This window comes from Battus philenor, unplaced genomic scaffold, assembly GCF_028537555.1.
Source record: "Battus philenor isolate CCGP_79_NKW_IND1 unplaced genomic scaffold, ilBatPhil1.0.hap1 SCAF_26, whole genome shotgun sequence".
Taxonomy (NCBI): domain Eukaryota; kingdom Metazoa; phylum Arthropoda; class Insecta; order Lepidoptera; family Papilionidae; genus Battus; species Battus philenor.
Window position 1 is genome coordinate 4,834,595 of NW_027181689.1, and position 23,732 is coordinate 4,858,326.

The window sequence follows — 23,732 nt, forward strand, 5'->3', positions numbered from 1 at the left end:
TTACAGTGTCGCCCAGAGAGCTATGCTCGGAGTTTTGCCATGATCAAATGAAGAGATGCGAGAGACATGCCGACGTAGCTCAAAGAATTGTTCGTCTGAAGTGGTAGTGAGCGGGACACATTGCTGTTAGAGTCGAAAGTTTCTCAAGTGGCGACCACGGCCGGTAAACTTGGCGTGGGTATGCCCATCACTAGGTTGACTGACGATATAGTAAATGTCGCGCGAAGTCGTCGTTTGCGCGTAGCTGTAAACCGGTCAACGTGCAATCTTTGAGCGCCTATACCTTAGAGTGGGCGTTTATCGGTTTAAAAAAAACAGAACAGCAAATGATAAAGATACGACCATATCAATTATAGTTAGTAATAAAAAGTCAATCAATTAAACAATTACATGGATTTAAATAATTATGAGTAGCTAGTAAATTCACGAGTTTAACTATTCTGTATTCACGAGTTTAACTATTCTGTTTTAGTAATAATTTTAAGTCCCTGGTTAGTTTGCAGAGATGAAGCTCCTTCTGGTGCTATTATTTTCGTTTTTTTCATTCCTTCATCAATTAAAAAATTAGACTTAAATGGTTTTTTGTATTCTTCTTGTATTTTATTTTGTTGATGATTGATCTTTGGTTATGGTCGGTGCCGTCAGCCTTTACAGCTCCGAATAAGACAGGGTTCGCGAAGTCCTGGATTCTTCTATCTACAAAAGATTCTATACAAAGTAGTAAATAATTGGTTGTAACAATACAGGATATTGATAGCAAATTACCTTAAATTTACATGAACAGTCAAATGAGCTATATATTCATCCATTTAAACCTTTTACACCTGTATCAAATCATCCTGTATATAGGTAGGTTATCTATCGAAACAAAATAGCATAGAAAATTTTTGAACCTATATATATATATATATATCCGTCGTTTAAGTGAGCACAACATAAGGTTGTCTGCAGCATTAAAATTTATCAAGAAACTTGTGTGACTTCGTAATATTTTTTTTTTAGATTTTCTACGTGTAACATTTTCCTATTTAATTTCTTATTTAAACATTTATTCTGGAGTTTTCAAGGTCTTCATTTTTATTCTACATTCTCCTTTCTTCCTTCACGTTTTCGGTTTTTCCTTCTTTTTGTACGTCACAAGATCTATTTTTCCTCAATTCCTATTTCTTTTTCTTGCAACGCCTTCCTTCTTTCATCTGCATTCACTGTAATTGTTTAAAAAAAAGTTTTATCCTTTTATAGATAAAGACTTTTGTAACACCGAACAACACCAAGTAACACCGAAATTTCTTCGGATAAGATTTTATAGTGTGCTTGAAACAATAAACTGCGATGCATATATTTGTCATAAAACAGGCATGCAAACAAACTGCTGGACGTCACAGCTATAAATTAATAGCTCACTTTTGTAACTCAATGGAAGCTGCATATGATTTCAAAAGGCGTAGACAACTGTGAAAATATTTAAAGATGTTTTACATATAAAGTACACATATTCACAAGATCTTAACACCTTTAAAACCTTAACGAGATCGTCTATTCACATTATGGGTGGACGTCCTATGCTCTGCTCGTTAGTCCGTGGTCTCCACCTCAGAATCTTGAAGCTCTAGCGGATATTCTGACTTACAATAATAGTACAGGGTTCCCATGCTATAATCCGTTGCATTTATTTTCGCTTCATTGCCCCGCACAACGTATTTAAATTATAGGTTGAAAATAAATCAAAAGAAAGAAAAAAAAAACAATTAATATTAGAGTAAGAGAGAGAAGAAGAGAGTTTATGCAAACGTCAGATGTAGATTAAAATTTTTGCGAGAGTAAAATAAGCTTCCTTATTTTATTATTAGTTATCAGGATTTATTAATAACAATAGTATTTATTTATATAAAAATAAGTACAAAATTAATGAGGCGGCTTCAGAACTATTAAAGTGTATATTGTTATACCGATACCTATGTTTTTATAATTATAATTTAAATCCTGGTCTAAATTATAAAAAATACATAGTCTATTACACATAGATTCCAAAGAGAATACAGAATGAAGTACGTATATAAAAAGAAAAGAAAATACGCTTAAGTAAGAAAAGGACCAATATTTAGCTACTTCCGCACATGCAGTGGTAGTCGTGTAATGAAATGCATGCGCATTTATCAGCGGGCTGGCGGGCGGTGCACTTCATTGCACGACTACCACTGCATGTGCGGAAGTGGCTAAATATTGGTCCTTTTCTTACTTAGGATGGACTTCCGCGAAGTAACGCCTGATTCCATTAAATACTGAAAATACGCTTGTTTCGGTATGTGTTTGAGTGTGTGCACATGAGCACGAAATAAATGGTGCAATTTCTTATACAATATTACCCCCGACTGGCGAATACATTACAGCGAAATAATCAGTTAACGAGATATGCTGAAGATATCTTATGAATGCTATATTAATATACTTGTAGCGATGTTTTGATATCGTTTTCACAAAAACATGGTACAGTCATAGACTGCATAAGCCATCTCGGTGTATTTTTCGAGGCTAACTTCATTTTTTGAGATAAAATCTAACGCTTTCGGACAAGATTTCTTCGATTTCTTTTCCTCACTACTTTGATCGCCTAATTCGCAAAAACTCTACATTGACGGCCAGATCTTCTGTTCCAAACAGAAGAGGTTTCATAGTGTCCATCACGAACATATATTAGTCAACTAATACTACCACAACATACCTACTTTATATAATGATCAAACACAGCGATTCGGTTCTTTTTATCACCCCATTCAATTTTAATATTCCAAAATATTTTACAACATATTGGCGGGAAAATAAGAAGGAATTTAATGAACACAATGAACAAGCATATAAAAATAACTAATTCCAAATTCAAAAGCAATATTTTGTTTATTTTTAATTATAACAGAATTTATGGCCTGACTAAGTATACACATAGTTTGTATTATTTTATCACCAAACGAAGTATATTATTTCCTAATCAAGACATAACAAGGACCCAATCCTATTAAATATATAATGTTAAAGGCCGGAGTGAGGTTATGAGGGAGCCCTTGAGCTAAATTGTTGTACAGAGGTCTAGGCTAAGTGTCTTCAGTGCTAAATCTAAAACTCTTTGAGCCTACAAATGACAACAGAGAAGTAGCATTCATTCATGATAAAAATAGAACTTAAAAGAAGAGTACTTTAGGCGAAGAGAGAGGTTTCCTGTCCTAATTAAAACGAAATACTATTGAGTGAAGCAAACCGCATGATTGTTCCATATGGAACGCTATTACGAATGTCAGTATTTAAACAGCAATTGTTTCTGATGAAGTTATTATACAGCTTCGGTAAGGAGTTTGCGAAACTGAAGGGTCCGGGAACTTAACAACAATTTGTTATTTTAATCGCGTTCCAGTTGCACGATGACGATCCAAAGATAGAAGACTGTTCACGTATGAGTGTAGAATGTAATGGATAATGAATGAGGGAGAGTGCGGCTAGGCTTGGCAGCGAGGAGTACTCTGTCAATTAAGGTGGGGTACGGATTCTACCTCGCATCGCCCTCGCTGTTTGTGGAGGCGGAGGCAGGGGGCCGCTTTCGGAAACGAATCAGATTTTGAGAAATGTGGAACTTGATTTTGTTGCATCGTACGCGTTTATTAATGAGATATGTCACGGGTGGAGTGGCTTGCTGTGGCGCCGTTTGGTGACAATTAAGCGACAACAATAATTGCAAGTATAATTAAAAATAATCTTTACATACTGTTTAAAAATTAAACCACTGTTTAAAATTGATAGATGTTAATAAAAAAAGATTGTTTAAAACAAACTGAATACCTCGGCACCTCGTAAAATGTTTTGCACGGCGTTTGATTCAAAGCAGATTTGTTTCCACATCGATTTCATCGAGGCATCTATGCCAATATCCTTAGCTATCAAATAGCTCAAGGTCCCGCCCGGCCCACTTGACACGGCCCTCGATCTAATCCTATTATGTAGATACGCATCTATTTTATTAGTATAAAGTGAATGTAATGGTTCGTATAACGTATTCTTTTTCAATTGTAGTTTTACACTTGTATATCAACATTAGACTCTCTTAATTTGGAACAATTATGTTGTTAACTTCGATTATACGATATACACACCTTCTCATCTCTAGTCTCCTTATTCCTCTTTTCCAAATTATTTATTTCTTTTTTGAAAAATCGCATATTTTCATATAAATACTTAGCAGTGAATCCATTGCATAGACGGAGCGAATCTTACAAAAGCATTGAATTGTACATACCCAAGTTATACGATGCATATTATATAATGACTTGCGTATTATTATAAAACAAAGTTAAGTATTTTCCTGAACATGTATTTGTAATTAAAAATAATGTGCTTTATCAAATACAGTAATATTTATTATCGCATTTATTTAATTAAATTAATTGTTAAATCTAGTCCGTGTTCCTCGGGAAGGCGTGTAAACTGGGATTAATAGAAAATTATTATTTCTATTTTGTGACGGATTGAACTCATCAGCTCTGGGTCTCATAGCTAAGCTAATAATTGTTTAACTAGTCATGGAGAGGGCTTGGAATTTCTTTAAATCCGGAATGAGTTACATAGACGAACAAAAGTAATCGACTTGGCTCAGCGCATTGGCGAGGTGAAGTGACAATGGGCAGTCCAGATGGTGCACACAACAGATAGCCGATGGGACCTCAAAGTGCTGGTTTGGAGACCACGGCATTGGACAGTACAGCGAAGCGACGACCTTGTTAAGATTATCAAAAGACGCTGAATACAGGGTGGTGCTAACCGGCTCGTTTATAATTTTAAATTTATGGGGAAGATTTATCTTCAATAGTGATCATCCTACGGCTGAAATGATGACCAAATAACAGAAATATAAAGAGAACTAATAATATTAAAATAACCATACACAATAAAAGCAGTGATTATGTCTTTAGGTATTTTCCATAAAACCTCAATAATATTTTGTGTGTGTGTTTATTGCTACATTTTTGTTTATTTATTATTATAAGGGTTAGCTAATAATTGTTTACACAATTCTATAACGTAAGAAGGTGATAGACATATATAAGAGCGTTGCTATCTCTTACAGGCTGATCGCATTCATGACGCAAAATAAAACAAAATAACATCAGAATAAGTTATATATTTATTGTAATGTTATTTTCTTCTATATATTTTAATGATAATAGAATAAGGTCCATGTTTTAAACCCAATTAGGTTAAAAATGTGAATTTTGAACAATCTAAAATTAATAATATTTTCTCAAAATTTTCATAAGTCCACCAGAAGGGTTACAATGAAAAATCTTTTGTGTCTAAATAAATCAAATTTTCCTAATTCCAACGTATTTTTGCAAGACTTGGTAGTTTTTCCTAATACTTGCATTGTAGTTTTATATTCAAATAGGAATGAATGCATAAAATAAAGCATTTTATAAGAATTTCCCGCTATATTAGAAACTGTTCAGACCCGCTCCGCTTATAATTGAAAGAGCTGCCTTACGTTCCAGCTAATTTATTTAGTGTTTCACTATTGCTATAAACAGACGTTCAGTGCTCTATTGTGTTGTGTTTGTTATATAATAATGATATCGTTATATAGACGATATATACCAAATCATCCGTTTAAAATAATTTTGTGACGTATATTATTAATAGAACTAAACGTAGGTGTTAAATTTGAAGTGTTATTTTTTATTTCATTCATTAAAGAAGGTTTACGATTCTCTTATATTTTTAATCTGCGAGGCATTTAAAAATGCTGTTAATTTTTTTCCTCTTTTCTTTTTTGTACATTCAATTCGTAAAAATAATTGGATTTTAAAAATCGGTTTTGCATATCTTAATTTTAATATTATCACTCTTTTCTTTAAAACATTACAATGTGTTGATATTTAAAATTTTAATTATCTGAACATTCATATAAAATGATGGATAGACGGAAGACTTATCTCGGATGAAAATCTTTTATAATTTACTAAAACAACATAGAGACGAAGTTGGTTTCTATTTTGTTTAAAATAATTATATTCATATTTAAAACGGGTAATTGTAGTTTAAATTATGTGGTGCATTATAAAGTCTATCATAATTATCTATCATTAAAAAATGTTTTTAATTATGTAAATTGCCGACTTTATTGATCTAATTATTTTAGCCTTCTTTATTTAAAAACATAATCCTTAAGATCGATTCTTAGACATAACTATAGATAGTAAATAGGAGGGATTTCATAGTTAATATATGTTTTTAAAATTTTAATGTCCTAATCTCAATTTTTTTTCAGTAATGACTGTTTAGAGTTATATATTTATATACATTTTCTTAACAATGTTATTGTTTTAAATTTGTGAATTTATTTGTTCATTCTTAAGAACGAATACTTTGTTCCGCATATACTTTTTAAAATGATTATTATTTATCTTTATTGCCTGACTAAAATTTTAGGTTTTTAGCTAGCTGTTACATTAAAAAAATAGGGATTTTTAATTTAACAAATAAGGGCTGTGTACTTTGCAGTGTCTTACTTAAACATGCTTCGATGCACAACGGCAGTGTAAATGCAATAAGATTGTGTCCGCTATCGTGCCAGGTATTGGGAGATGAAGCCTTACAATTGATATCCAGTTGTACAGAGAATTCTTATATAGAGGATTATACTATTTTAGATATTATGTTATATTAAAATTTATACAATATCAGATTTATATGTTTTTATTGAAGAATTCGCAATTCAATTATGAATTATTTTTGAATTGCTAGTATTTAAATACAAAATAAAACATAACGGTTTTTAGCCAAAAATTTTTTTTAGTTTTGTTCTTTACACGTCTGCGCGTATAATACAAATGGTAATATATAATAATGTTCATTATTGAAAATAATTTAAAAATACGTGTGTCGTTTTCAATAATAAACATTTTTAATAAATAAAGGGAGAAATGAAATTATTATTTTTTTGTAATGGTGTTGTCAAGGTGTCTTTTGGATCTTCGAGAACATTTTTCCAAAGACACTACATATTTTTAAAAAACACTCCTGCTTATTTAAGCTATTGGGACAATCGCCGTTTTCTCTCGAATGTTTTACTTTAAATCAGTTAGTAGAACTTTTGAACTTGGACAGTTAAAAATTTTGTTTTTGAAATGTTCCTGTATAAAAAATCACAAGAAGTCAAATCTAGACTTCTTGGTGGTCAGTCAATTTCAGTCCTATTCAAAATACCTTTTCTTGTATTACAAAAACAAAAGTGAACTTTATTATGATCCGCCCTGTATTAAAGCTCTATAGCGGTGTATAAATGTGTAAAGTTTATTATAAGTTTATTGGGTCTACTTTTCTGATTTACCGAAATACACCCCCGAGTAAACGGCCTTGCAAGGTCTTCATTTGTCTTTTCCGCATGAGAGCATGTAAGCCTGCCTTGGCGTTAACAGTATCGAGGCGGCTTCAATGCCCTAAAGCGTAAAACTTACGTATGTCTTATATGTATATTTATATAAATATACTGATCTATTCGTATTTTTAACATATATATAGTTTTAGTAGAATTTTACTGGAGCCGATTTTCAGTAGTATGTAAATCTTTTAAAGTTATATTTATTAAAAAATTTGTATATACTAAAAGTCCCATCGTTTTCTTTTACGCTGAGCAAATGCGCGCTTGCACCGACTAAAACCCCCATGCCTGCCCGATTCCTTTATAATCGGTATGATGGAGCCTCGAGAACATATTGGTACATACCCGAAATTCGCCAACGACGTTCGCCCAGTCAAGCTTTGTCTTGGAGAGGAAAAAAAACCTCTTCTTCTCCCAATAACCTCTACCTTACAAGAGCAACGTACGCTCCTAAGTTTATCGTCCAGGAGACAAGAGGGCCATAAGAGCAAAAACTCAAAAGTTCTAGTCGTTTTCAACCGTTTAGGTCTCTGATTATTACACCTCCGTCAAGTAGTATTCAGCCATGGAAAATTATGAGGTTCAACTCAAATACCAACGTATCGTAATACCATCCTGCACACACGTTTCTCTCCGCGACTCCTTCTCCGCTGTTGGAGCAGAGATAAGCTCTGCTTTCTTCCTGATCGTCTTTGAAGTGCTTATCGAGTTCATTCAATGCGGGCGCGTCGAGCCAAATGTTTGTATTTGGCGGATTTAATTCGTCCCCTTAGACGCGACCGAAAGGTAGACTGAGATAATGTCTCTAACTTCTTCTTTATTGACAATACTTTATATTTATTCTTAAGGCTATAATTTTCAATTAGCGAAAAAAATCGTAACTTACAAGTGTGAATATTTTTAAACAGTTTCGGAAAAATAATGTCCATATTGTAATTAAAATGACAATGTAAAACTAACCAGAAAAGTGCATTTTATATAATCGACAAGATTAACAATTGTATATGTTTAGATAAATAGATTTTAAATGTACTTTACCATTTATTGCTTTATTTTATTTAACGATTTCATGTTAAGTTGTTGCGTTCGTAAATATTCCTTGAAATTATTATGTGTTTCTAATTAGGATCGTTTCTTTAATATGTCATATAGAGTTAATTCAATAGAAAAAGTGTATATTAGTGGTTAAGAACAACAAATAGTGAACAATTCTTTATAATACTTTCGAATAGGAATTGTTAAATATCTTCGTAACGTCAGGACATTGGTATAATTTACATTTAAATATATATTTGTTAATTATTGGGGTCTCTTTGTTTTTTTCAAATAATACTGTCTAGTTCGATAAGTTGATTATATATTAGAGGGACCAGAAAGTAATGTCGTTGCTGCGCATGTCGATATTTGATTGTCATTTGTTAGCTCATTACGTGCTCGGAAAACATTGTACACTAGATGGCAAAAGGTTGTTGATAACGAAGGTGAACATATTGTTGATTAGAAATAAAAACTTGCTAAAAATGTAGTCGTGTGAATGTAATTTAAGCAAGGGACATTTCTTTTCAGTCCTCTTTATATAAGAAGAAGCAGATAAAGAACTCGATACTTACTCTTTTAACGCCAATATTATGTTATAAATCTTCTTTTTGTCTCGCGAAAATAAGCGTGTCTCCTATATAATTTTTATACAGCAATATGCTTTATTGATCAGTTTTTCCTTAGGCCTGATTTTTTTCCCGATAAATGTAAATTTGCTAAAATCAAAAACCGTTCTAATGTACAGTCAGCAAAACAAACAGAATGTAATATTTAACATATGTGATATATGTGATTTAATATATGTGACAATGCATATATGAAAACTTTCCATAAAGACAATCGATACGCATAACTGAATTTATTTACGCATGTATATATATATAAACCCTTTAAGGGGATTACTCATGTAAGGTGTTGAGGGTGCGTCTGACCATTGACACTTGCAGTTTTGTGATTTCACTGAAGTCGATATTGAAATAAATATATTGAAATACAATGAACCGATTCCTCAACGTCGACAGATAACTGCAGCCGCCGTGTCGTCGGTAATTGTGACAATGATTGTAACAGTGCGTCCGTTTCTACTGTCGATGATTTTTCTAATGCTACAAAAAGGTGTCGAAGCCAGCAGAGTTCAAGCGGCAGTTAGTTTTTTGTAAGTATACATTATATTTGTCCACTCTCCCTGTTTACTTATTTATTTTTATTAGATACACTGTCAGCGAAACACAATATTTATCTATAAAATCTTAACAAAGGAGTAACAAAGGAGATGATTTTGCGTTAGATTTTTAAAACATTTTATCTGTCTTTACACTGATTATGCAGTTTGATTCGCATTAAAGTAGATTTAAACTGATTTGAATGTAAATTTAAGAATTGGTAAATGAAGCAAATAGTATACGAAGTGTTATGACATTTATTTAATATTTGTTATGCATTTTGTCGGTTTGCGTAAATCATTATAGTATCTAAAATAAATATTGTATTCGATATTTTGCTGGGTATTACTTAAAATGATATTACTTTATTTACTTCCACTTTAATTTTTAAGCCACAACAATAATGCAAACACGAACATACGAATAACTTTATAGCAAATCTTAAAACTAGTGCATAAGGTAATGACAGGTGTGTACAATATTTAAATTAGGTATAACGTAAAATTAATCTCATTGTATATTCTCGTATACTTCAACAGCATAATGTCAACCAATTAATATTTCGTTCGTTCAGATTTCAAAAACAGGTGTGAGTGTCGGCTTCTCTTTCTTAGTGAATTTTTCCAATTAACGTTAAACTATTTATACAAAGTAAGAAAGTTTATATTTTCTAATATTCTAAACATTCAAAGTAAGGCGTCGTGGGACACAATATTAACTTATTATTATTTTGTAACATAAAAGTTTGCACATGCCACTTAGCACGTCGAATTAAAGGCTGGGGAAGCCATAAGGCTCTAGAGTTGAGACCACCAGGCGGCAAGCGACGCGAAGGACATCCACCCACACGGTGGATAGGCGACTTTATTAAAAGACCTCAGAAGACGCGGCACGCGGGCCCATGCAAATTCGTCTCATTTGAAGTTTATGGGAGAGACCTATGTTAGGCAGGCGACAGTGAAGAAAATCAATAATTTTGTCAATCAATAGTTTTGTCTTTGTTAATAACAATATTGAAGCATAAAGCTATATATTGAATACTGTCCAAGAACGATGAATCATGTCTATTGCAGAATATGTAATATTAATCAATAGACTAAAGTCTAATGGATAAGCATCTTTATATTAATTAAAATTTGTATACCATTTTTTACCTACGACATTGCCGACCCCACATGTTTTAAATAGGCACGCTAAGAGCAATACATAATATAAGTTTATATTAGTTTCTTTTAAGAAAGTACAAAATTAAATGTTCGCCTATTATAGGCGTAAACAGCTCCGGCAATATCTGAATAAAAGTAAAAACCGCATTAATGAAATAGCACAAGAATAATCCATTATATGTTAATTTTTTTTACCATTTAATTAGAAAAATGTTATTTACTATAATAACAATCAGTTTGTAGAACTAACTAATTTACAGAGCAAACGCATCGTATCAAGAAATGGAGGTGAAATCGGAGTCGAGTCTTTCACTCCGAGACATACTGCCCGTAAAGGCGAAGTACTACGACAAGAACAGAGCCCCCAAGCTTTTGGGTCAGCCAACCATCGTGTACTTTCATGTTACTGTATTGTCGTTAGATTCTATCAACGAAGAAAGTATGGTAAGGGGTTTTATTTTTCATCTAAAGAAAGAACTTGCTAAGTTTATAATGATTTCAAAGCTGGAACAATAGTCTTTTAGTTCTGTACCGCTGTACCGCCTTAGGATAGTGCGTCAAAGTGGGGACAAGGAGAGTAGAGCATCAGTGCTGCGAGCGTGGATGGCGGATTAACGAAACAGACCGGTTAATACTTTTCCCTGTATCACCGCGCACATACCTAAGAAGCGGTATAGCTTTTTCGGTAACACTGATATATGAGTTCCACTCTTTGTTGTGTTTTATTATTTATGACCGTAATGTCAACTTAAAATACATTTTGCTTTCATTGGTATGAGTCTAACGATGTAGATAATTCAGCCGAAGTTATTATGAAATTTGTAAATTTATAAATAATAAAAAAATATATTGTGTACTTATTACGTTAAAAAATTGTGCAGAAATTGTAATAAATGTATAATAATTTTCGGTTTTTTAAAGCAATGGCATATGTTTTGTTTTATTTTCGTTATAATATCGATTCTGAATCTATTTTGCCTTTTGGTGTATACGCTGTTCATTTTGATACAAAAAGCGATACACTATTTCTATGAACTAGGGATCTGTTCTACTAATACTACTAATAATTATGAATTAATATCAGGTATTGTACTAGGTACATTGAAGAATTTGTGGTATCATGTTCAAGTTCAATCCGTATTTTTACAGACATACGTTGCGGATATATTCCTAGCACAATCTTGGAGAGACCCTAGACTACGTCTGCCGGAGAATATGCACGAAGAATATCGCATCCTGGATGTAGCCTGGCTGAACAACATTTGGAGACCCGACTGCTTCTTCAAGAATGCTAAGAAAGTCACATTCCATGAGATGAGCATTCCGAACCATTACCTCTGGTTATACCATGACAAGACATTGCTTTACATGTCGAAGTTAGTATCTTCTTTATAATAATGTGAATGCTAAAAAAACACTTAAATATATATGTTTTAAAATACAAAATATTAAGCAATTATGCTCTATTTTTTTTAAATAAGTGCTTATTGAAATAAATAACGTTCTGGCAACTAAAATTCGTATCCCTGTGGGTTGGCATGTCGAAGTGGCAGGAGACAGGCGACATAAAGCGCAGAACAGACGGCCGCTGGGACTTTAAGGTTCTGTAGTGAAGACCACGGACCAGCAAACGTAGCGCAAGATGTTCGCCAACAAGGTGAACATACGATCTTGTAAAATTCGGCGGAAAACGCTGGATGCAGGCCCTTCCAACCGATCATTTTAGAATGGGAGTGACCTATGTTTCGCAGTGGTCGTTCTACCGCTAAAACGATAAAGATGAAATTAGAAAAACTATGGTTTGAATGCAGATGTAATTAATATAATATAATATTAGTTAATAAAATGGGATTTTCACGTCTAAAATTTAATTAACTGACAATAGAATCATTTGACGAAATAATCCGAAGAACAAGCTTTGTTTCTATCGAACATTAGATAGTTTATCGCAAGCCCTATCTTTACATGAATGTATTACCGTCGGAACATACCCTCACGAATATGTTAATAATTCTTTTAATATAAGTATAGTTATTATTAATAATTATGAACATGTTTTGATCAGTTTTTCTTCGCTATCATATATACAACAACGTAATTTCAGATTGACGTTAGTATTATCGTGCGCTATGAAGTTCGAGTCATATCCTCACGACACTCAAAGCTGTTCTATGATGATAGAAAGTCGTAAGTTGTAAATAATTTACTATTTTTTTTATAATACATAATATTATTTTTTTATAAATCATTATTGTAAGAGTCTTGGCTTTCGATATTAAACAACGCCATCTATATCTGTCAATCTATACATCTTGTCAAATTTCACGGATTAGTCAGTCTGGTTTATATTGGATATGACGCCAACTTAGATCAGCTAGGCCAGACTGGATTTACCCCGAGAACTAGGACCCTGTCAAATTTCTCAGATGAAAATACGGATGTGATATTTCATCCGTAAGTATTTGCTACACTTTTAATCAAAAGAACTTTAACTTAAAACTGCAGGATAATGGTCTCTGAAAAACACCTTTTTCATGGAAAAGTAAATAAATGTGGTATCATATAGTTGATTTTATAAAAAATATATCGTAATGTTTCAAATTTGATTTAATTAATTAAAGGTAATAAGAAGTAAGTAAGTAGTGTTACGTAATAAATAAGATTAAGGTGAAATACACCAAGCAATACATAATATAAAACAAGACAAGATGATACATCTTAAGTTGTTAGTTTTATTTTTAGCTATAGCGTATATACATAGGCGCCCTTTATAAAATTTCCTGCTAAAACAGGAATTATATTCTTATTGTAATTCAAAATATGATTGAAGAAACTCAATACAGACGTTTATACTTAGAACTATTACAATGAATGATATATAAAGATAACTTGAAATTTGATGTACTACAAAAAAATAAAAAGTGTTTTTTTATTTTCAGTATCTCACACAGTCCACGATCTAGTGTTCATATGGAATCTTACCGATCCGTTAGTGGTTAATCCAGACATTGAATTGCCGCAGCTCGATATATCAAATAATTACACCAGTGACTGCACTATAGAATACTCTACAGGTACGTATTAGAATAAATGTAATTTAAGAAATCATTACAAATTTTAAAAAATAAGTAAAGTATGTCAATAATATTGTCTGTTTTAACGATAGATGGTGCTAGATGTGCGAAATAAAATTTCAAACAAAACTGATTATTACTTGATTTTCGTGAGTAACAAGTTCAATATAAGATAAACAAGCCATCTAATGAGGTTCTGTATAGACCTTCAAACCATTACTCAATGATTGTAACATTTTATTAAAAATACATAATCTTTTTTTTCATATTACGTGAATGTACATGCATAAGTACAATTGTATATATATGTATATCGAGTAGTGGTTGCCCACCGGTTGAGTTGGTGGTTGCCCACTGATACTTGCTTGAGATTTGTAGATCGTGGGTTCGATTCCCGGGATATACTGTTATATAATTCACAATTTGTGCATTAATAATATAAGATTGCCAATGCTCACAATCAAGTTTCTATAAGATTGGCAGCTGCATTCCCTACGTACTTTAATACCACACTTTAATCGCCAACTCGCCTGATAAGAGTGGCGATTATGGTATATTCCCCCATACCATCTTTAGAGCAGGTCTATTCTTTGCAGTGGGCGTCTATGGACTGAAACGATCTTGCATATATGTGAGATATAGTTCTTTTTCTTAAGTAATTTTTGTTATATTCTGCCAGAAGTTTTCACGGTCTAGTAGACTAAAAGATAGAGAAGGCGAAGTACCGTTAAGAGTACTTCTTCTTAGTGGTCTATCATCATTGCTGAAGGCCCCACTCTTCTTCGAAAACAACGATTGATGAACCTTTGTCGACAATTCGACAAGTTGCTTTCACAGGTCCTAATAACATGTGTTTCTGAGCGCTTCTGTTATTGTAAGGCCCGTCACCACCCGCTAGAGCACTTTCAGCATTTGAATTTTAAGTAGCAATAAAATTTTATAAATATGGCGGATAGATAAAGATAATAACATTGGTTATTGCCAATAAAAGATAATTAAATTCTTTGTGAACGCTTCTGCATATTTCAAGTATAGTACTACTGAAACCGCTGTACCGCGCCTTAGGCGAGTGGCGGGGAGAAAAAACAAAACATGAGCACCTCCGCGACAAGCATTAACGGCCAATGCTACCCCTCGTAGCACCGTGTGCATAATTAAGATATGGTACAGCGGTTTCGATAGCGCTATAGTCATATTAGTGACGTATTAAATTGTTTTAATTTCTCAGGTAATTTCACATGTTTGGCCGTGGTATTCAACCTGCGTCGACGTCTTGGATATCATTTGTTCCATACATACATACCCTCTGCTCTAATCGTCGTCATGTCTTGGATCTCTTTTTGGATCAAACCTGAGGCTATACCTGCGAGAGTTACTCTTGGTGTAACCTCGTTGCTGACTCTGGGTGAGTTATATTTAAATTTTTCTCCCTTCTAACTTTATCCTCTTGTAGTAGTCACATTACGCTATCTTCATCATCAGTGTCGCCTTTGAAAAAGGGAATTCTACAGAAATAAAATTCCATTCACGTCGATATAAATACGAGCGAAGCTCGAAAACACACTTTTACTTCGAACTTCGTGTTGTTAATATTGACCTACCGAGCCTAGGACGAATCCCATACTCTTCACAAAATAATTCAGCATTAGCAAGTACAGTCGCTAAAATAAGCTCTTCAGCTGATTTAGATTGTGGATTTTAAGTTTAATTGATTGAACCCAAAGCTTATGTGATTCAAACATATTATGGACATAAGCCTCCCATATAGATTTCCAACAACGGATTCGAAGCGGCTGTATCCAATCTTCTGACGAAGCTCTAAGTTATTTTAGGTGAACTCCACTTGTAGTGCCTGAGCGCAAGTGTACTCAAGAAGGTACCTGTCACTCGTTACACGCTTAGCATTGATTCGAGGATATCTGAAAACACCGAACATCAGCTCGAATCTCTATTATTATGGAGTTCATTAATTCTCTACCTTTAGATTGAATGTTCCATCGGCTAGACGTGACGTGAGATAAATTTTTAATTTACCACCATAATCGAATCGGCATCCAACTGATCTTTTTGAAGAGCTAGGGGAAGGCCTATGCCCCGCAGTAGACAGCATAAGGCTGAAATGTCAATCATTAATCAAAAAATTATACTTTTCCAGCAACACAGAACACGCAATCTCAACAAAGTTTGCCTCCAGTATCATATGTAAAGGCTATTGACGTGTGGATGTCGTCCTGCTCTGTCTTTGTTTTCCTCTCTCTCTTCGAGTTCGCTGTGGTCAATAACTACATGGGTCCAGTGGCCACCAAGGCCATGAAAGGATACTCCGATGAGGATCTGTCGAGAGATCTGGACGCGTTTAAGGTTCGTCGTATTTTTTTAATATATAAAGATTCTAATTACTTTAAAAAAAATTCAATCGGTGTATATGATGTGACATGATTACAATATGTTAATAAATATTTGCGTAAAAAGTATAATGTAATAAAAAATGTTATGCTCTGTAAAATATGTACCGTAATATTTGACTGGATTCCAACCTTCTTTTAAGATTAATTTTAAAATAAAAACAGTAAATGAGTCCTGAGAAATACATTTACAACAATTGACAAAAATATTTGTGTGCTTAGGGTTACTATTCTGTGAGTGATCCGAAAATAAACACGTCTTGGTAATAACCGGTTCCTCTCCTAGAAGGTTCGATGTTTATTAAATATGTAATTATGAAATTCATCTGAAACAATGTGTAACGTCGCAGATTTTCTTTTGTTTTTCTTCTCTCGTCTGTGGTATCTGTCTTCCGAATAGGTAATAAATTTATTTTAAGTCAAAAAGAGATGTTTTTAACTTCGGATGGATTATCCTTCCTTTGTTAAAAAAATTGATCCAGATCTTTCCTTAATCGCTGAGTTTTTGCCTTTTTATTTTGAATTGATTATCCTAATTGCCTGTTCTTGGCAGATAATCTTCGACACGAGTTTTCTTACGAGTGTCCCGTGGTTGGTAATCTTTCACCTAGGTCATTGTCATTTCACGAATAGATCTAGTAGCAATGTCGTAAGGACTTTAACTTGATTCGTCTATCGCTTCTACTGCTGGATTTAAACCATTCACTCCTCCCTGTACAAGAAGTTTCTATAATACTTTGTTACTCTTTTTTCCCCTAAGTTAATTAATAAGTGTTTCGTTTGATTAGAATTTTCGGTTTTCGTTATAATTGCAACGTGAGGGCAATTGTGTACGCTTTTAAAATAAACCGTCGTGTAATATTTCTAAATCATCATGTAATAAATATAAAGAGACAATTGTGTATAAAAAGTTCCAAAACCACTGTACCGCGCCTGAGATATAGCGCAGCGAGACGGGAGTATCGGCCACTCCGTTCTCTTGCTGTTTTAGCGACTTTCTAAGAGGCAGTAGAACGGCTTTGGTAGCATTATAATAATAAAGCTTGAGAACGAATTTATTTGTCTATTAAGTTATCACATAAAAAACGATTGATTTTATTGTAGGCTCGTCTCATATTAGCATGAGTTTGGAATCCTCGTAGTGTTGAATTTGATATTTAATTGATTTTAGCTTCTATTCCATTTGGATCTTCTAGTAAATAATTCAAAATTTTTAAGAACATGAATGTTTTTTAATTAAGAATTTATTTTTAATTTCAGCACATATTTCCAAATTCTGTGGATCCTCGAGCAAGTACATCAGCTTCGTTACCGCAGTACGAGACGTTCTGCAACGGAAGAGAGACAGCAGTTTACATTGACCGCTTCTCCCGTTTCTTCTTCCCTTTCTCTTTTTTTATTCTAAACGTTGTTTATTGGTCCACGTTTTTGTGAGACGTCATTTAGTACAAAAGCGAACATTGCTTATGTAGAATTTTTTTTTCTAGGAAAACTTGTTTTTAAATTCAATTTCAGTCATACAGTTATTTTAACACGACCAGTTACTTCCATACTTATTCGCATCTATATTTTGTTCCTTATATAGACGAAAGCCGTAGAGTTTTAAATATACCTTTTACCATTATCTTTTTTTAATAAAATTTACATAGTTGCGCTTTATGATTATAGTTGGATAATTGTTACAATAATACACTTCTTGATATATTAATATTTGAATATTCCTTCCGTAGCACATTATACGTTATAATCTTCCTAATTGAATGCCACAAGGTAATAGTATATGATTAATATATATTTAAGGCTTAAGTTCACCCAGAGAGAGAGAGCCATAGAAAGAGATATGCTATGCTTGGATTACGTGTACAAAGATCGAAACAGAAACGAGGATACCCATAGAAGAACCAAGATCAACGATGTAAATCTAAGAATTGGCCGTCTGAAGTGGCAGTGAGCGGAGCAGATCGGTACCGAAAGGTTCTCGAGTCGACCACGAGGCGGTATACCCCCCAGCGGTTACGGCAAGACCGGCTGATACCATGACATACCTAACATATATAACAATGTTATACGAGTAGAATGTGTTTGTTCATTTCGAGCAGATAACTTTCGTTTGTAAAATTTTTATTTTGTTTTCCATTACCATTTTATGTTTTTTTACGATGTAAATTAAAGTATAAATGAACAAATAACTAAAAACAGTTTGTTTTGAAATATTTTATTCCAATCTTTGTAAGTTGTTTTTTTTAAACAGAGAAATTTGAAAAAAGGAGTAACACATATTTAAACAAACATTTTTTTTAGAATAATGGTTAGCAGACATGCCTTAATGTTCTGAGAAAAAATGATCTCCTATCGTTTGAAATTAGTACAAATTAATTTTATTTTATTTTTAATTACTAAAAATAGTTTGATTGTATTCTAGTAAAATTTCCCTAAGTTATTAATATTAATTTTAAAGTTTATGGTGATAATGGTTGAAGAATAAATAAATTAATTTACTTGAGTTGTTTTATTTTTTATCAAAGAATGTTAATTTTTTGAAGACTTCTTGTGTAAATATATAAATGGTAGAATGCAAAGTAAATTGATATAAAATTCATACATTTCTTATATTTATTGGACAATAACTGAAAAGATTCTGCTATTTTAAAAAAATAACGTATTTGAGGTAACTTCTACCGTAAAGAAACAAAAAAAGGAAAGTGATATTTTTATTAGAAAGAATAGATTAAAACAAAGGTAAGAGAAGGTGAATAAATTTTATTAAAAATATAGTCTCTTGATACCAAATACGCAGAAACAGTTGTATCTCAAAAGAGATTTTTCTATATGCTTTTATTTACTTTAAGTATTTGAATTACTTTCGGATTATTTTACAAAGTTCTAAATTATTTAACTTTTTCTCTAACTTATTTTGAGTTTCTACATATAGGGGAAAATAGGCTAGACATTGCTTAGTATAAAAGATGTTTTCATTTTCTTTGTACTACTCCTTAACAAATCAATGCTGTTTATAAATACTTAATTAAATAAACGCATTACTCTTAGTAAGTAAATATTGAAGAGCTAAACGCTGGGGCAGAATGAACCTGAAGTAGATTACTACTTCTGATGGTGATAGGTTTGTTCACGCTAAAGAACTGCGTACTATCTAATTTGTTCATTTATTTTTGCTACATTAAAAAGGAGCAGTAGTAACCGAGCAGTAAGAACTGGGATTTGCGATCGCAGGTCGCGGGTTCGATTCTGGGGAAACAGCCTTACATAATTCGCACTTTGTGCATTAATTATATAGGATTGCCACTGCTCACAAACAAGTTTCTAGAGGATGCATCAGGGTCTTCTGCGTACCTTTATACTATATTGCGATCGCCAACCTACCTGCCAAGCGTGGCGATTATAGTATATCCCCCATAGGCTTTTGGAGAGTCATGTGCCTTGCAGTGGACTTCTATAGGCTAAAACAATGATATTGTGCGTGTATATCTAAAATAGGAAGAAGAGAAGATAAGAACATTCTACAAATTCATTTTTTTAAATCAGTTATTTATATTTTTAGATTTTAAGTTGACTGTTATCGTAACATAGGACAACATAAGTGAATGAGTATACATATATGTTTGCGATTTTATTTGACTTTTTATTATTTTTAATAGTACTTATGTAGTCTTTTAACGAGATAATAATACAAAAATTAAGTTGTAGCTATTCCTAACACAATAAGAAATAACTATGGGGCGAGTCTATGACCCTAGAAGTAGTTACAAAGAAAAATAATAGAAATTATAATATCAATAACTTTTTCCATCTTAGAATTATACTAAATTTGAAAAGGTTGGATCCTTCAAGGTATACAACGCTAATTTTATTCAATTAACAGATTTATAATAAGATAGACGGGAAGCAGCCTGCTTTTAGCGTCTTTCAACGGCCTTAACAAGCTGTTGTATCTACTTATGCTGTTTGTCGGTGGACCTCCTATGCTGTGCTCTTTCGTGGTCTTCATTCTAGAAGACCATCACCACCATATCTGTTCTGTGTGCCATGTGGCCTACACACTGCCACTTAAACTTGCTAATCCACTGAGATATGTCACTCAATTTCATTCGTCTACGGATCTCCTCATTCCTCATTCGATCTCGTATAGAAAACCCAAGCATAGCTGTCTACATTTCTCCTTCAACGAATACGAGATTTCTAACGGGTTACTAATTATGTTTAATCATTAGGTTGATATTATAGTGCAATAATATTATTTTACAATAACAGCGAGTGATCTAGCCGAGGTTCAGCCCTTTCAGAATGCTGTGTATCGACGAGCTTTTGCCGATTATATAAATGTGTCTATGAAATCTCCTAACAAAGCATCGAATTAACTATGGACTCTTCGGCTTTCTAAACTATGAACAGTCTAACGAGTACTCGCTTGTCACTTCAATTTCTGTACGAAGTCCTATTTATATAAACAAAATTCAAAAAATCTTAAACATAATTATTACGTCGTTTTAAATTCCGTCACAGAGTTATTGTTAAATTGATCATAAATACAGATTGATGCCATGAATAGCTCTAAATGACTATAATACCGTAGCCGATACGTTTTTTCTTCCTTTTTGCTTCCTTTTCCTAAACTTTCAGAACTGTCTAACACTGCACGCCACTTTAAATAATAATTTAAAACACAACTCATTCTACGAGTCATGCTATGGCTCCTGTAGTGATATATTAAGCAGTTAATTCAAATATTATTTTATAATGTTAAAAGGAATAAAACTTATTATAATCGAGAAAACGTGAATTATTCAAAGCGTCTTGTGTCTTTGATGTGGCCAAACGATCGAAATAATTTTGTCCAACATCAAGATCCTTAAAAAATCGTCGCATACGCAAGATATGCAAATATGCAACAATGCTTCTTCAAATCGATTATGGCGAGCGCAGTGTTGCCCTGCTGTTGACTGTTAAAAAGGTTATCTAGACATTACAATGGTCTAGACGCAAAAAATAGGCATGCAATTGAATTCTTTATTGTTTAAGCCATAGACTCGGATACACGGGACGTTAAGGTGCAGCGTGACTTCATTTCTATTAGAAATAATTATAAATTTATCTACTTTATTTATTTAACTTTGTTGCTACTATTTACAAGAAAACTATTGGTCTCGTAATTGACAAAAAAATCTGAGTCTCATAATTGTAGTGTATGAAGTCGGTAAGAATATGATTGATGGCATATGCCAAGAATCGAAGTACGAAAGAATTACTGTCGAGCAATTGTAGTTTAGTCTGTACTATGTTGCATTCGCGTAATCTATTATTTTGTAGAAACCAAAATCAGAAGCGGCAAGACGATTTTGTAAATTGGCGTCTTGTCTCTATATTTGTTGAATGGTGACCATTTATAATAGTCATAATGGGGTTGAAATGTTCTAAAAAAATAAGCCATAAACTAAAAATAAACATTAAAAAACGACAATAGTCCACCTTAACATAATGATAATTCTTTACTAGTCAATGTATACAACACATAAAATAAATTATATTTACGATCTATGGTATCTTTTAGTTTACTTATGTTATTAATTTTAATTATTAATTCCTATTATATAGCAGTATATAAATAAAAAATAGCAAAATTGAAATTTTGATTATAGCATATTTTCATTTTTTGGCTTTTAATGGGAATGTAAAGTATTAATTTTAGTTATTATATGTTTATTTGTTTTCTGATATTGATAAAAAAATGTATTTCTTTACGGATATATAAAAAACATCATCATTTATTGATAAATGTCTGCAATTCAAGGGGTTGGTGTATCAAAAGTTACAGTACGCGTATGCCCCAGATGTACATATAAACGGTGAGTGGGTGTCTGTCTCCCGCAGTAGACACCGGAAGCGATATACGGGATTGATTGATTTTAAAGGTGTGAATGTATAGCTTATTTACTGCTAATTAATGTATAGCACTTATCTAAAACATTTTTTTCAGCGATAATAAATAACATAATATATAATAAGGTAGTAAGTGAAATTGTTTGTAAGTATTTGGATTTCTGCATATTAAAATTAATTATTGTTTACTATCTGTCCCTGTGGAAGTTATAGGCTGGTCACATTCCAGCGGGAAAGTTAATTATTGTACCATATTTTTGCGTGACGCCTTTTTTATGCTAATGATTGGAAATAAGCACAAAAGCTCTAAATATATTTTTGCTGTCGAACGAGCTACATATTCAACCCTTTAAAACTTTTACATCTATTACCAATCACTCTGCATACAGTTTCTTTTGATTATTACAAGTTAAGAAGTTTATTCAAAAATTTTAAAAGTTGGCAAATCAATAAGCATTTTTTATTACATAGCTTTTTAAGAGTTAAAAATATAAAGAATGTTAAGTTTGTTAAAGCATGTAAAAACTTTATGTTATTAATAAATCAACGCATTTTTTTTTCAGATTTTTATGTTAGTTGTTAGATGTATTTGTATAGTAGTTGCTAGGTGTGTGTAGACAAAAGAAAAAAAATAATGTACAGAAAAAGAAATATCAACGTCAGTACTAGTTATCAGTCCACTTATATCTTCGTTACTTAAATTACATTTAAGTAACGAAGATATAAGTGGACGGATAACCGGTCGGATGCAGCATAGGATGCACGTTCACAACGACAGACGACCTTCAAAGAGAAGGAGGAACTTTCGGAATCTTTCGAGAGAGGCATATCATATGTCAGGCAGTGGACGTTTTAGAGCTAAAATGATGAAGATAGCAATAAAAAAGACATAAACAAATTAAAACCGAAAAACTAAACGCAAGTGATATATGAATACTTAATAATGTATTGTAAAATAAAGTAAGCGTACAACATGGATCCGGAATTTTTTCTTTAAAAGAAGACAGATGAATGAAGACTGTTATAATATATAACGAGAAGATATCTATATACCGAGAAATCGAAAAACAAATAAAGTTTAACTGAAAATATCCAGGATTATTTATTAAAGGTGTAAGAGCTATAAATGGGTGAATGTATAGCTCACCTGTCTAATAATTTTTGCCAGTACAAAGTCTGCAGGGACAGATAGTAAATAATTATTATGTTTAATTTGTAGTAATTCGAATTTTGAAAACGCTTGGTCTTACTTTATCATAATTATGTATTTTTTTATTTCCGTAACCATTAATTTTTGGATAGGGTGTACCACACAATAATAGATAGCAAATAAGCTGTAAATTCACCCCTTTAAGGCTTTTATACTTATAATTATTAGACCTTTACGCTTCAATTGGTTCCAATATTTAACTAGGACGCAATTTATTTACTTTTCAAAAAAATTTAGCAAGCAATTTCACTAATGAAAGTTTCTTTAGTGGTATTATAATTTAAACGAAACTGTCTTCTATTGTTTTAACAGTTCGTATTATTCAATTATACAATTTTATGAAAACGTCTTTTCTTCATTT

At 32.6% G+C, this 23,732-nt stretch overlaps 1 protein-coding gene across 2 annotated transcripts; it reads left to right on the forward strand.

The window, feature by feature from the left end:
• Window positions 1-5,582: 5,582 nt before the first annotated feature.
• HisCl1 (Histamine-gated chloride channel subunit 1) lies at window positions 5,583-17,862 on the forward strand. 2 transcript variants are annotated; one of them, XM_068768610.1, is made up of 9 exons: window positions 5,583-5,687; window positions 9,491-9,614; window positions 11,048-11,231; window positions 11,937-12,163; window positions 12,892-12,974; window positions 13,727-13,861; window positions 15,090-15,266; window positions 16,017-16,222; window positions 17,527-17,862. In XM_068768610.1, exons 2-9 carry the CDS (start codon window positions 9,517-9,519, stop codon window positions 17,698-17,700), a joined length of 1,284 nt encoding a protein of 427 aa, XP_068624711.1. In that variant the 5' UTR covers window positions 5,583-5,687; window positions 9,491-9,516; the 3' UTR covers window positions 17,701-17,862. The 2 variants fall into 2 exon arrangements, with proteins under 2 accessions (XP_068624711.1, XP_068624710.1); XM_068768609.1 differs by lacking the exon at window positions 5,583-5,687 and having other exon boundaries at window positions 9,430-9,614.
• Window positions 17,863-23,732: the final 5,870 nt, after the last annotated feature.

Coding starts and splice junctions, on each gene's coding strand:
- HisCl1 (XM_068768610.1), top strand. CDS start 9,517: ATGATTGTAACAGTGCGTCCGTTTCTACTGTCGATGATTTTTCTAATG. Junction 11,232..11,936: donor CTATCAACGAAGAAAGTATG/GTAAGGGGTTTT, acceptor GTATTTTTACAG/ACATACGTTGCGGATATATT. Junction 12,975..13,726: donor TTCTATGATGATAGAAAGTC/GTAAGTTGTAAA, acceptor TTTTATTTTCAG/TATCTCACACAGTCCACGAT.